Consider the following 16,521-nt stretch of genomic DNA (forward strand, 5'->3'; position numbering starts at 1 on the left):
AAGTCCAAGGTGATATGCAAAGACCGTGCTTTTGAAAATTTAGGTCCTAAACTTTTTAATGAATTACCTCTGTCTGTTCGTTCTAGTCCTTCAGTAGACATTTTTAAATCCAGTGTGATAGATATTTTTGATGGTTAAAAACATTTCACTTAGGTAACCGGGATTCGGTCGTTTCCACGCTAGGCTGACAAAAACACACACAAGCTTCGTTCATGTTCCCAAACGATTCTCTGCCAAGTCCCTGGTTTTCACCCGAGACAGCATTAAATCACTCTTTATTTCTTGTCACTCCTTAACCAATTACAATCAGTATAAGAGACTCCAATGCCTTGCCTTCCAACAAACAACCAATCACATGAAAGTTTTACACATCATAATCAATTAATTACTCGTCAAGCTGTCTAGAAAAAACACTTCTATATATTGTCAACACTAACTAATATTGATGGGGTAATAGTCTCGCACTAACATTCCACAAAGATACCACCTTAGTTAAAATCGCAAACAAAATTGGTTTAGGATTACAGCTACTGTATTGTATCTTAAAAACTGCAGAGTCATAAGATGTTTTTGGTTGATTTCGACCAGCTCGCCATCTGGTCTTGTCATTAACCTTTATCAGTATATGTCATGGCAACCACTGTCAAACTGACTGAAATATAAATCATGATACCAGACTGAAAACGCATTTATTTAAATGTGCTTTTAATATTTGACTGATTGTTTATTCAGCGCCTTTGATCTTCATATGTTGGAATTGTTGCGCTTAATTAAATAAAGTTATTATTATTATTATTATTATTCTTCCGTGTTCCCGGAACAGTTACATTCATTGTGATTGTGCAATTGTTCATGATGGCGCAGGCGAACATATTCTGAAACTTGTCATTTTCGGTTCCCATTGGTGAGACAGGGTCAAGTTTATATATACATTGATCGCGAAGTACAACTTGCTTGTTTGCATCGCTCAAAATATACGATAATTCTTTCTGTTCGGTTAGATTGAGCCCGTGATCTTAGTGTTGGAGACTAGCTGGATTCTGATGACCGGTCAGTTTACAGAATGATTAATTTTTCGACCGGATATACCGGCCAAACGTGTAGCATCTACCATCAATTTTCCTAGGCTATTCTTTCCGGACGGCAGTGGATAATACCAAACGTCAGACTTGTCAAATGTGGTGGAAGTAGGGTGAGATAAAAGTCCGAGTCGGGCTAGCAGGCAGTGGGTGGACGGTGTTTTATGTACTCATAATATGGTGATACGGGGTCTCGCCGCTGTTTCCTGGGGTTGAAAACATCTTCGGAGAAAATCTTGGGTTTTCGTACTTCTCCCGTGAAATTTTAAATATTCAGTATCATCTGCATTATCGTCAACGACGATATCGCCATATTGTACTTGTCGACCTCTCATGCCTACCTCTCATGTCGTAATGTTTGCCGAAAAGAAAAAAAACATTGTGAAATTAGCATTCTGGGGGTTATGGATTCCCAGCACACCGGTGTGCCACATAACTGCCACCTCCTTAGCCGAGATTTCCGTAATACAAGTATTACAGCCCGAACATGGGCGTTAGTGTCTTCGCGGAAGGAGATCATTTGCCCGACGTTATTACATGCCTTTAATATCATAACGAATACAGGGTTTATATCTTAATGTTTAAAGGTAATTCTTATTGTTTAAAAGGTACATTTAACATAAGCAGTAAATGCAATCGCGTTAATCGATAATAAGTTTGGCACTGCGGATGGATATGTTTACGCATCCTGTTAACCAGCTCCCGTGACAACCTGTAGACGATAATGGCTGCAGCAGAAGAATTGGATATTATGCAGTGGTTGCGGTCGATAGGACAGAGCCAACTTGATGAAATTCTTGGCCCAGCACCAGAAAATTAAGTAACCACCGAACGTGATGTCCGTCGCTGTAACGAGTGGCTAGCTCAAAATACCGGAAAATTGCGGCGCCTCGAAGACATACCACCGGTCGAGCTGAATGAGCTTTTGGGCAAATTTTTCATCAGATAAAGAAGAAGGTATTTCCGGGAATTTCTTTGATCATTGGACCTCTCTGTTGCTATTGACGACGGCACGTACACGGCTCACTGGACCGCAAAAATCCCCGGATGTTCCTATTCTAAAGTGTGTGTTTGATTGGCGGGCTGATGAAGGCATGTAATAATTACATATTGTGGTGCATTTATCGCATTTGCACTCACACACTTTGCACCACTATACCACTACATTGCTCTCCAGTTTCACACTTCCCACTATATTTTCCCACTTTGCTCTCTCGTTACGAGTTGCACCATTATTCCAGTATTTTGCATTCCAGTTTTTCATTTTGCACCAATACACCACCATTTTGCACTCTAGTATCACACTTTGCTTCTCTACTCTACAGCTTCATACTCTACTTTCGCACTTTGCACCACTATTCCACAACTATCCACTCGATTTTTAGACTTTGCACCCTAGTTTTACTTATTGCACCACTTTTATACTACTTTGCACTCTAATTGCACACTTTGCACCAATATTTCACATCTACTATCAAATTTGCACCACTATTCCACTTCTTTCCATTTCTTTTTCACACTTTCCACTCTAGTTACGCACTTTGTACAACTAATACATCACTATTGCAATCTTGTTTCTCACTTTGCACCACTACTTTGCACTCTAGTTTTCACACTTTGTACCATTAATCTACCACTTTGCAGTCTAGTTGAGCACCTTGCACCATTATTCCACTACTTTACATTAAAGTTTCGCACTTTGCATCACTATATTCCACCATTTTACACTCTTGTTTCGCATTTTGTACCACTACTCTATCATTTTCTACTCCATTATCCCACTTTACCCCTCTACTCCACCATGTTGCACTCTACTTTCGCACTTTGCACCACTATTCCACCAATTTGCTCTCTAGTTTCGCTCTTTGCATCACTCTTCCATGACAATGCACACTGATTGCACATTTTGTACCAATATTTTACCACTTTGCACTCTACTTACAACTTTGCACTCTAGTTACGCACTTTGCACGACTATTACATCACTTTGCACTATTCCACTACCTTGCTCTCCGTTTTTGCATCTTGCACCAATACTTCACTAAAGACAAGAGTTAGAGTAGGATCGGAGTTGTCAGAGGAGTTTGAGGTGAAGGTGGGTGTGCATCAAGGCTCTGTACTATCACCATTGATATTTGTAGTTGTCATTGATGTAGTTACAGAGAGCGCAAGAGAAGGGCTGATGAGAGAGATGTTGTATGCTGATGACTTGGTCTTGATGAATGACACAATGGAGGGATTGAGGGAGAAGTTTGTGAAATGGAAAAAAAGCATTTGAGAGTAAGGGTTTGAAGGTAAATCGGGGAAAGACAAAAATGATGGTGAGTGGGACGGAGGAGAAAGCCTTGGTGAGTAAGGTTGACCCATGTGGCATGTGTGGAAAGAGGGTAAAGGCAAATTCAGTGCGGTGTGTGAAATGTGGGAAGTGGATACATGGGAGATGTGCAAAGATAAAGAGGGTGACCCAAAGATTGGCAAGGGATTTTGCGTGTGGAAGATGTAAGAATGGAGTTGGAAGGGTGGTGGAACAGGAAGAAAAGTTGTGTGATGAGGTTGAGTCAGTGAAGGAGTTTACATACCTGGGGGACAAGGTAAGTGTGGGTGGTGGGTGTGAGGCGGCTGTGACAGCTAAAGCAAGGTTTGCTTGGGTGAAGTTTAGGGAATGTGGAGAGCTACTATATGGGAAGAGATTTCCCTTGGAGATGAAAGGAATAGTTTATAAGAGTTGTGTGAGATCAGCATTGCTGTATGGGAGCGAGACATGGTGTTTGAGTGAAAATGAGCTTGGTATTTTAAGGAGGTCGGAGAGAGCGATGGTGAGAGTGATGTGTGGGATGAAGTTGATGGACATAAAGTTAACTGAGGACTTGATGCAGATGTTGGGTTTGAAGGAAGCGGTAGATCGGTTGGCGAAGGCAAATGGGGTACGTTGGTATGGGCATGTGCTGAGGAGGGAAAATGGGCATGTATTAAGAAGGGCCCTTGATTTAGAGGTGAGTGGTCCAAGGAAAGGGGGAAGGCCAAAGAAGACGTGGAAGATGCAAGTGGAGGAGGAGAGTGGGAAGGTTGGGATGAGGATGAGGGATGCTTTAAATCGTGCAAAGTAGAGGGAGGGGGTAAGAGCGATTGCCACTAGTTTAAGGTGAATCCGGCCACCCTCGTCTTCGGGGACCAAACCGGATTTAAAACTCTGGACTACTACTACTTCACTACTATGCACTCGAGTTTCACACTTTGTATCAATAATCCACCACTTAGCATTCTAGTTTCGCACTTTGAAACACTGTATTCCACCATTTTACACTCTCGTTTCTCATTTTGCACCACTACTCAACCATTTCGCATGCTAATATCACACTTTTCCCCTCTACTCCGATGCTTTATACTCTACCTTCGCACTTTTCCCTAAATATTCTACAACTTTCCCCTCTATTTTTACACTTTTCACTCCGGTTACGCACTTGGCACAACTATTCCACCATTTTACACTCTTGTTTCCCACTATGTACCACTAATCCACCACTTTGCACTCTAGTTTCGCATTTTGCACCACTACTAAACCATTTTGCACTCTACTATCACACTTTGCTTCTCTACTCCAATGCTTTGCACTCTATGTTCACACTTTTGCACCGCTATTCCACAACTTTCTACTCTATTTTCACACTTTTCACTCAAGTTAGGCACTTTGCACCTCATCCACTACTCCACCTTTTTGTACTCTATTATCATACTTTGCTACTCTTCTCCACAACTTTGCACTCTACCTTCCCACTTTGCACCACTTTCCCACTTTTGTGTACTCTAGTTTCACACTTTACACCACTTTCCCACCATTTTGCACTGTATTTCCACTACTTTGCACACTAATTTCATACTTCGCACCACTTTCTTACTTTGTTGCAAACTAGTTTTACATTTTGCACCACTTTTCCACTACTTTGCTCTCTACTTTCACATTTTGCACCACTATCCCACTTCTTTGCAGTCTCGTTTCACACTTTGCACCACTTTTCCACAAGTGTACACTCGTGTCACACTTCGCACCACTTCCCTACTACTTTGCAGTCACTACTTAACGACTACATTCCACTCTAGTGTCACACTTTGCACCACTTAACGACTGCATTCCACTCTAGTTTCACACTTTGCACCACTTAACGACTGCATTCCACTCTAGGTTCACACTTTGCACCACTTAACGACTGCATTCCACTCTAGTGTGACACTTTGCACCATTTAACGACTGCATTCCACTCTAGTTTCACACTTTACACCACTTAACGACTACATTCCACTATAGTTTCACACTTTGCACCACTTAACAACTACATTCCACTCTAGTTTCACTTTTTGCACCACTTAACGACTACATTCCACTCTAGTGTTACACTTTGCACCACTTAACGACTGCATTCCACTTTAGTTGCACACTTTGCACCACTTAACGACTACATTCCACTCTAGTTTCACACTTTGCACCACCTAACGACTGCATTCCACTCTAGTTTCACACTTTGTACCACTTAACGACTGCATTCCACTCTAGTTTCACACTTTGCACCACTTAACGACTACATTCCACTCTTGTTTCCCACTTTGTACCACTTAACGACTGCATTCCACTCTAGTTTCACACTTTGTACCACTTAACGACTGCATTCCACTCTAGTTTCACACTTTGCACTACTTAACGACTACATTCCACTCTTGTTTCACACTTTGCACCACTTAACGACTGCATTCCACTCTAGTGTCACACTTTGCACCACTTAACGACTGCATTCCACTCTAGTTTCACACTTTGCACCACTTAACGACTGCATTCCACTCTATTGTCACACTTTGCACCACTTAACGACTGCATTCCACTCTAGTTTCACACTTTGCACCACTTAACGACTGCATTCCACTCTAGTAGCACACTTTGCACCACTTAACGACTGCATTCCACTAGAGTGTCGCAATTTGCACCAATTAACGACTGCATTCCACTCTAGTGTGACACTTTGCACCACTTAACGACTGCATTCCACTTTAGTTGCACACTTTGCACCACTTAACGACTACATTCCACTCTAGTTTCACACTTTCTACCACTTAACGACTGCATTCCACTCTAGTTTCACACTTTGCACCACTTAACGACTGCATTCCACTCTAGTTTCACACTTTGCACTACTTAACGACTACATTCCACTCTAGTTTCACACTTTGCACCACTTAACGACTGCATTCCACTCTAGTTTCACACTTTGCACCACTTAACGACTACATTCCACTCTAGTTTCACACTTTGCACTACTTAACGACTACATTCCACTCTAGTTTCACACGTTGCACCACTTAACGACTACATTCCACTCTAGTGTCACACTTTGCACCACTTAACGACTGCATTCCACTCTAGGTTCACACTTTGCACCACATAACGACTGCATTCCACTCTAGTTTCACACTTTGCACCACTTAATGACTACATTCCACTCTAGGTTCACACTTTGCACCACTTAACGACGACTGCATTCCACTCTAGTTTCACACATTACACCAGTTAACGACGGCATTCCACTCTAGTTTCACACTTTGCACCACTTAACGACTACATTCCAATCTAGTTTCACACTTTTTACCACTTAACGACTGCATTCCACTCTAGTTTCACACTTTGCACCACTTAACGACTACATTCCACTCTAGTTTCACACTTTGCACCACTTAACGACTGCTTTCCACTCTAGTTGCACACTTTGCACCACTTAACGACTGCATTCCACTCTAGTTTCACTCTTTGCACCACTTAACGACTACATTCCACTCTAGTTGCACACTTTGCACCACTTAACGACTACTTTCCACTCTAGTTGCACACTGCACCACTTAACGACTGCATTCCACTCTAGTGTCACACTTTGCACCACTTACCGACTACATTCCACTCTAGTGTCACACTTTGCACCACTTAACGACTGCATTCCACTCTAGTTTCACACATTGCACCACTTAACGACTACATTCCACTCTAGTGTCACACTTTGCTCCACTTAACGACTGCATTCCACTCTAGTTTCACACTTTGCACCTCTTAACGACTGCATTCCACTCTAGTGTCACACTTTGCACCACTTAACGACTGCATTCCACTCTAGTTTCACACTTTGCACCACTTAACGACTGCATTCCACTCTAGTGTCACACTTTGCACCACTTAACGACTGCATTCCACTCTAGTTTCACACTTTGCACCACTTAACGACTGCATTCCACTCTAGTTTCACACTTTGCACCACTTAACGACTTCATTCCACTCTAGTGTCACACTTTGCACCACTTAACGACTGCATTCCACTCTAGTTTCACACTTTGCACCACTTAACGACTACATTCCACTCTAGTTTCACACTTCACACTACTTAACGACTACATTCCACTCTAGTTTCACACGTTGCACCACTTAACGACTACATTCCAATCTAGTGTCACACTTTGCACCACTTAACGACTGCATTCCACTCTAGGTTCACACTTCACACCACTTAACGACTACATTCCATTCTAGTGTCTAACTTTGCACCACCTAACAACTGCATTCCACTCTAGGTTCACACTTTGCACCACTTAACGACTACATTCCACTCTGGTTTCACACTTTGCACCACTTAATGACTACATTCCACTCTAGGTTCACACTTTGCACTACTTAACGACGACTGCATTCCACTCTAGTTTCACACGTTACACCACTTAACCACGGCATTCCACTCTAGTTTCACACTTTGCACCACTTAACGACTACATTCCAATCTAGTTTCACACTTTTTACCACTTAACGACTGCATTCCACTCTAGTTTCACACTTTGCACCACTTAACGACTACATTCCACTCTAGTTTCACACTTTGCACCACTTAACGACTGCTTTCCACTCTAGTTGCACACTTTGCACCACTTAACGACTGCATTCCACTCTAGTTTCACTCTTTGCACCACTTAACGACTACATTCCACTCTAGTTGCACACTTTGCACCACTTAACGACTACTTTCCACTCTAGTTGCACACTGCACCACTTAACGACTGCATTCCACTCTAGTGTCACACTTTGCACCACTTACCGACTACATTCCTCTCTAGTGTCACACTTTGCACCACTTAACGACTGCATTCCACTCTAGTTTCACACATTGCACCACTTAACGACTACATTCCACTCTAGTGTCACACTTTGCTCCACTTAACGACTGCATTCCACTCTAGTTTCACACTTTGCACCTCTTAACGACTGCATTCCACTCTAGTGTCACACTTTGCACCACTTAACGACTGCATTCCACTCTAGTTTCACACTTTGCACCACTTAACGACGGCATTCCACTCTAGTGTCACACTTTGCACCACTTAACGACTGCATTCCACTCTAGTTTCACACTTTGCACCACTTAACGACTGCATTCCACTCTAGTTTCACACTTTGCACCACTTAACGACTTCATTCCACTCTAGTGTCACACTTTGCACCACTTAACGACTGCATTCCACTCTAGTTTCACACTTTGCACCACTTAACGACTACATTCCACTCTAGTTTCACACTTCACACTACTTAACGACTACATTCCACTCTAGTTTCACACGTTGCACCACTTAACGACTACATTCCAATCTAGTGTCACACTTTGCACCACTTAACGACTGCATTCCACTCTAGGTTCACACTTCACACCACTTAACGACTACATTCCATTCTAGTGTCTAACTTTGCACCACCTAACAACTGCATTCCACTCTAGGTTCACACTTTGCACCACTTAACGACTACATTCCACTCTAGTGTCACACTTTGCACCACCTAACGACTGCATTCCACTCTAGTTTCACACTTTGCACCACATAACGACTACATTCCACTCTAGTTTCACACTTTGCACCACTTAACGACTACATTCCACTCTAGTTTCACTGTTTGCACCACTTAACGACTGCATTCCACTCTAGTTTCACACTTTGTACCCCTTAACGACTGCATTCCACTCAAGTTTCACTCTGCACCACTTAACGACTGCATTCCACTCTAGTTTCACTGTTTGCACCACTTAACGACTGCATTCCACTCTAGTGTGACACTTTGCACCACTTAACGACTGCATTCCACTCTAGTTTCACACTTTGCACCACTTAACGACTGCATTCCACTCTAGTTTCACACTTTGCACCACTTAACGACTACATTCCACTCTAGTTTCACTATTTGCACCACTTAACGACTACATTCCACTCTAGTTTCACACTTTGCACCACTTAACGACTGCTTTCCACTTTAGTTGCACACTTTGCACCACTTAACGACTACATTCCACTCTAGTTTCACACTTTCTACCGCTTAACGACTGCATTCCACTCTAGTTTCACACTTTGCACTACTTAACGACTACATTCCACTCTAGTTTCACACTTTGCACCACTTAACGACTGCATTCCACTCTAGTTTCACACTTTGCACCACTTAACGACTACATTCCACTCTAGTTTCACACTTTGCACTACTTAACGACTACATTCCACTCTAGTTTCACACGTTGCACCACTTAACGACTACATTCCACTCTAGTGTCACACTTTGCACCACTTAACGACTGCATTCCACTCTAGGTTCACACTTTGCACCACATAACGACTGCATTCCACTCTAGTTTCACACTTTGCACCACTTAATGACTACATTCCACTCTAGGTTCACACTTTGCACCACTTAACGACGACTGCATTCCACTCTAGTTTCACACTTTACACCACTTAACGACGGAATTCCACTCTAGTTTCACACTTTGCACCACTTAACGACTGCATTCCACTCTAGTTTCACACTTTGCACCACTTAACGACTTCATTCCACTCTAGTGTCACACTTTGCACCACTTAACGACTGCATTCCACTCTAGTTTCACACTTTGCACCACTTAACGACTGCATTCCACTCTAGTTTCACACTTTGCACCACTTAACGACTTCATTCCACTCTAGTGTCACACTTTGCACCACTTAACGACTGCATTCCACTCTAGTTTCACACTTTGCACCACTTAACGACTACATTCCACTCTAGTTTCACACTTCACACTACTTAACGACTACATTCCACTCTAGTTTCACACGTTGCACCACTTAACGACTACATTCCAATCTAGTGTCACACTTTGCACCACTTAACGACTGCATTCCACTCTAGGTTCACACTTCACACCACTTAACGACTACATTCCATTCTAGTGTCTAACTTTGCACCACCTAACAACTGCATTCCACTCTAGGTTCACACTTTGCACCACTTAACGACTACATTCCACTCTGGTTTCACACTTTGCACCACTTAATGACTACATTCCACTCTAGGTTCACACTTTGCACTACTTAACGACGACTGCATTCCACTCTAGTTTCACACGTTACACCACTTAACCACGGCATTCCACTCTAGTTTCACACTTTGCACCACTTAACGACTACATTCCAATCTAGTTTCACACTTTTTACCACTTAACGACTGCATTCCACTCTAGTTTCACACTTTGCACCACTTAACGACTACATTCCACTCTAGTTTCACACTTTGCACCACTTAACGACTGCTTTCCACTCTAGTTGCACACTTTGCACCACTTAACGACTGCATTCCACTCTAGTTTCACTCTTTGCACCACTTAACGACTACATTCCACTATAGTTGCACACTTTGCACCACTTAACGACTACTTTCCACTCTAGTTGCACACTGCACCACTTAACGACTGCATTCCACTCTAGTGTCACACTTTGCACCACTTACCGACTACATTCCTCTCTAGTGTCACACTTTGCACCACTTAACGACTGCATTCCACTCTAGTTTCACACATTGCACCACTTAACGACTACATTCCACTCTAGTGTCACACTTTGCTCCACTTAACAACTGCATTCCACTCTAGTTTCACACTTTGCACCACTTAACGACTGCATTCCACTCTAGTTTCACACTTTGCACCACTTAACGACTACATTCCACTCTAGTTTCACTATTTGCACCACTTAACGACTACATTCCACTCTAGTTTCACACTTTGCACCACTTAACGACTGCTTTCCACTTTAGTTGCACACTTTGCACCACTTAACGACTACATTCCACTCTAGTTTCACACTTTCTACCGCTTAACGACTGCATTCCACTCTAGTTTCACACTTTGCACTACTTAACGACTACATTCCACTCTAGTTTCACACTTTGCACCACTTAACGACTGCATTCCACTCTAGTTTCACACTTTGCACCACTTAACGACTACATTCCACTCTAGTTTCACACTTTGCACTACTTAACGACTACATTCCACTCTAGTTTCACACGTTGCACCACTTAACGACTACATTCCACTCTAGTGTCACACTTTGCACCACTTAACGACTGCATTCCACTCTAGGTTCACACTTTGCACCACATAACGACTGCATTCCACTCTAGTTTCACACTTTGCACCACTTAATGACTACATTCCACTCTAGGTTCACACTTTGCACCACTTAACGACGACTGCATTCCACTCTAGTTTCACACTTTACACCACTTAACGACGGAATTCCACTCTAGTTTCACACTTTGCACCACTTAACGACTGCATTCCACTCTAGTTTCACACTTTGCACCACTTAACGACTTCATTCCACTCTAGTGTCACACTTTGCACCACTTAACGACTGCATTCCACTCTAGTTTCACACTTTGCACCACTTAACGACTGCATTCCACTCTAGTTTCACACTTTGCACCACTTAACGACTTCATTCCACTCTAGTGTCACACTTTGCACCACTTAACGACTGCATTCCACTCTAGTTTCACACTTTGCACCACTTAACGACTACATTCCACTCTAGTTTCACACTTCACACTACTTAACGACTACATTCCACTCTAGTTTCACACGTTGCACCACTTAACGACTACATTCCAATCTAGTGTCACACTTTGCACCACTTAACGACTGCATTCCACTCTAGGTTCACACTTCACACCACTTAACGACTACATTCCATTCTAGTGTCTAACTTTGCACCACCTAACAACTGCATTCCACTCTAGGTTCACACTTTGCACCACTTAACGACTACATTCCACTCTGGTTTCACACTTTGCACCACTTAATGACTACATTCCACTCTAGGTTCACACTTTGCACTACTTAACGACGACTGCATTCCACTCTAGTTTCACACGTTACACCACTTATCCACGGCATTCCACTCTAGTTTCACACTTTGCACCACTTAACGACTACATTCCAATCTAGTTTCACACTTTTTACCACTTAACGACTGCATTCCACTCTAGTTTCACACTTTGCACCACTTAACGACTACATTCCACTCTAGTTTCACACTTTGCACCACTTAACGACTGCTTTCCACTCTAGTTGCACACTTTGCACCACTTAACGACTGCATTCCACTCTAGTTTCACTCTTTGCACCACTTAACGACTACATTCCACTATAGTTGCACACTTTGCACCACTTAACGACTACTTTCCACTCTAGTTGCACACTGCACCACTTAACGACTGCATTCCACTCTAGTGTCACACTTTGCACCACTTACCGACTACATTCCTCTCTAGTGTCACACTTTGCACCACTTAACGACTGCATTCCACTCTAGTTTCACACATTGCACCACTTAACGACTACATTCCACTCTAGTGTCACACTTTGCTCCACTTAACGACTGCATTCCACTCTAGTTTCACACTTTGCACCTCTTAACGACTGCATTCCACTCTAGTGTCACACTTTGCACCACTTAACGACTGCATTCCACTCTAGTTTCACACTTTGCACCACTTAACGACGGCATTCCACTCTAGTGTCACACTTTGCACCACTTAACGACTGCATTCCACTCTAGTTTCACACTTTGCACCACTTAACGACTGCATTCCACTCTAGTTTCACACTTTGCACCACTTAACGACTTCATTCCACTCTAGTGTCACACTTTGCACCACTTAACGACTGCATTCCACTCTAGTTTCACACTTTGCACCACTTAACGACTACATTCCACTCTAGTTTCACACTTCACACTACTTAACGACTACATTCCACTCTAGTTTCACACGTTGCACCACTTAACGACTACATTCCAATCTAGTGTCACACTTTGCACCACTTAACGACTGCATTCCACTCTAGGTTCACACTTCACACCACTTAACGACTACATTCCATTCTAGTGTCTAACTTTGCACCACCTAACAACTGCATTCCACTCTAGGTTCACACTTTGCACCACTTAACGACTACATTCCACTCTAGTGTCACACTTTGCACCACCTAACGACTGCATTCCACTCTAGTTTCACACTTTGCACCACATAACGACTACATTCCACTCTAGTTTCACACTTTGCACCACTTAACGACTACATTCCACTCTAGTTTCACTGTTTGCACCACTTAACGACTGCATTCCACTCTAGTTTCACACTTTGTACCCCTTAACGACTGCATTCCACTCAAGTTTCACTCTGCACCACTTAACGACTGCATTCCACTCTAGTTTCACACGTTGCACCACTTAACGACTACATTCCAATCTAGTGTCACACTTTGCACCACTTAACGACTGCATTCCACTCTAGGTTCACACTTCACACCACTTAACGACTACATTCCATTCTAGTGTCTAACTTTGCACCACCTAACAACTGCATTCAACTCTAGTGTCACACTTTGCACCACCTAACGACTGCATTCCACTCTAGTTTCACACTTTGCACCACTTAACGACTACATTCCACTCTAGTTTCACACTTTGCACCACTTAACGACTGCTTTCCACTCTAGTTTCACACTTTGCACCACTTAATGACTACATTCCACTCTAGGTTCACACTTTGCACTACTTAACGACGACTGCATTCCACTCTAGTTTCACACTTTACACCACTTAACGACGGCATTCCACTCTAGTTTCACACTTTGCACCACTTAACGACTACATTCCAATCTAGTTTCACACTTTTTACCACTTAACGACTGCATTCCACTCTAGTTTCACACTTTGCACCACTTAACGACTACATTCCACTCTAGTTTCACACTTTGCACCACTTAACGACTGCTTTCCACTCTAGTTGCACACTTTGCACCACTTAACGACTGCATTCCACTCTAGTTTCACTCTTTGCACCACTTAACGACTACATTCCACTCTAGTTGCACACTTTGCACCACTTAACGACTACTTTCCACTCTAGTTGCACACTGCACCACTTAACGACTGCATTCCACTCTAGTGTCACACTTTGCACCACTTACCGACTACATTCCACTCTAGTGTCACACTTTGCACCACTTAACGACTGCATTCCACTCTAGTTTCACACATTGCACCACTTAACGACTACATTCCACTCTAGTGTCACACTTTGCTCCACTTAACGACTGCATTCCACTCTAGTTTCACACTTTGCACCTCTTAACGACTGCATTCCACTCTAGTGTCACACTTTGCACCACTTAACGACTGCATTCCACTCTAGTTTCACACTTTGCACCACTTAACGACTGCATTCCACTCTAGTGTCACACTTTGCACCACTTAACGACTGCATTCCACTCTAGTTTCACACTTTGCACCACTTAACGACTGCATTCCACTCTAGTTTCACACTTTGCACCACTTAACGACTTCATTCCACTCTAGTGTCACACTTTGCACCACTTAACGACTGCATTCCACTCTAGTTTCACACTTTGCACCACTTAACGACTACATTCCACTCTAGTTTCACACTTCACACTACTTAACGACTACATTCCACTCTAGTTTCACACGTTGCACCACTTAACGACTACATTCCAATCTAGTGTCACACTTTGCACCACTTAACGACTGCATTCCACTCTAGGTTCACACTTCACACCACTTAACGACTACATTCCATTCTAGTGTCTAACTTTGCACCACCTAACAACTGCATTCCACTCTAGGTTCACACTTTGCACCACTTAACGACTACATTCCACTCTAGTGTCACACTTTGCACCACCTAACGACTGCATTCCACTCTAGTTTCACACTTTGCACCACATAACGACTGCATTCCACTCTAGTTTCACACTTTGCACCACTTAACGACTACATTCCACTCTAGTTTCACTGTTTGCACCACTTAACGACTGCATTCCACTCTAGTTTCACACTTTGTACCACTTAACGACTGCATTCCACTCAAGTTTCACTCTGCACCACTTAACGACTGCATTCCACTCTAGTTTCACTGTTTGCACCACTTAACGACTGCATTCCACTCTAGTGTGACACTTTGCACCACTTAACGACTGCATTCCACTCTAGTTTCACACTTTGCACCACTTAACGACTGCATTCCACTCTAGTTTCACACTTTGCACCACTTAACAACTACATTCCACTCTAGTTTCACTCTTTGCACCACTTAACGACTACATTCCACTCTAGTTTCACACTTTGCACCACTTAACGACTGCTTTCCACTTTAGTTGCACACTTTGCACCACTTAACGACTACATTCCACTCTAGTTTCACACTTTCTACCGCTTAACGACTGCATTCCACTCTAGTTTCACACTTTGCACCACTTAACGACTACATTCCACTCTAGTGTCACACGTTGCACCACTTAACGACTACATTCCACTCTAGTGTCACACTTTGCACCACTTAACGACTGCATTCCACTCTAGGTTCACACTTTGCACCACATAACGACTGCATTCCACTCTAGTTTCACACTTTGCACCACTTAATGACTACATTCCACTCTAGGTTCACACTTTGCACCACTTAACGACGACTGCATTCCACTCTAGTTTCACAATTTACACCACTTAACGACGGAATTCCACTCTAGTTTCACACTTTGCACCACTTAACGACTACTTTCCACTCTAGTTTCACACTTTTTACCACTTAATGACTGCATTCCACTCTAGTTTCACACTTTGCACCACTTAACGACTACATTCCACTCTAGTTTCACACTTTGCACCACTTAACGACTGCTTTCCACTCTAGTTTCACACTTTGCACCACTTAATGACTACATTCCACTCTAGGTTCACACTTTGCACTACTTAACGACGACTGCATTCCACTCTAGTTTCACACTTTACACCACATAACGACGGCATTCCACTCTAGTTTCACTGTTTGCACCACTTAACGACTACGTTCCAATCTAGTTTCACACTTTTTACCACTTAACGACTACATTCCACTCTAGTTTCACACTTTGCACCACTTAACGACTGCATTCCACTCTAGTGTCACACTTTGCACCACTTAACGACTGCATTCCACTCTAGTTTCACACTTTGCACCACTTAACGACTGCATTCCACTCTAGTTTCACACTTTGCACCA

The 16,521-nt window shown here is 42.8% G+C and overlaps 1 protein-coding gene across 1 annotated transcript; it reads left to right on the forward strand.

Moving 5' to 3' along the window:
- The first annotated feature begins 3,394 nt into the window (after positions 1 to 3,394).
- On the forward strand, positions 3,395 to 4,186 carry LOC102807129 (uncharacterized). The gene has a single exon (XM_006813717.2). It carries the CDS (start codon positions 3,395 to 3,397, stop codon positions 4,184 to 4,186), a length of 792 nt encoding a protein of 263 aa, XP_006813780.2.
- Positions 4,187 to 16,521: the final 12,335 nt, after the last annotated feature.

Source organism: Saccoglossus kowalevskii, chromosome 15, assembly GCF_978046115.1.
Source record: "Saccoglossus kowalevskii chromosome 15, keSacKowa6.1, whole genome shotgun sequence".
Classification (NCBI taxonomy): Eukaryota; Metazoa; Hemichordata; class Enteropneusta; family Harrimaniidae; genus Saccoglossus; species Saccoglossus kowalevskii.

Coding starts and splice junctions, on each gene's coding strand:
- LOC102807129 (XM_006813717.2), top strand. CDS start 3,395: ATGATGGTGAGTGGGACGGAGGAGAAAGCCTTGGTGAGTAAGGTTGAC.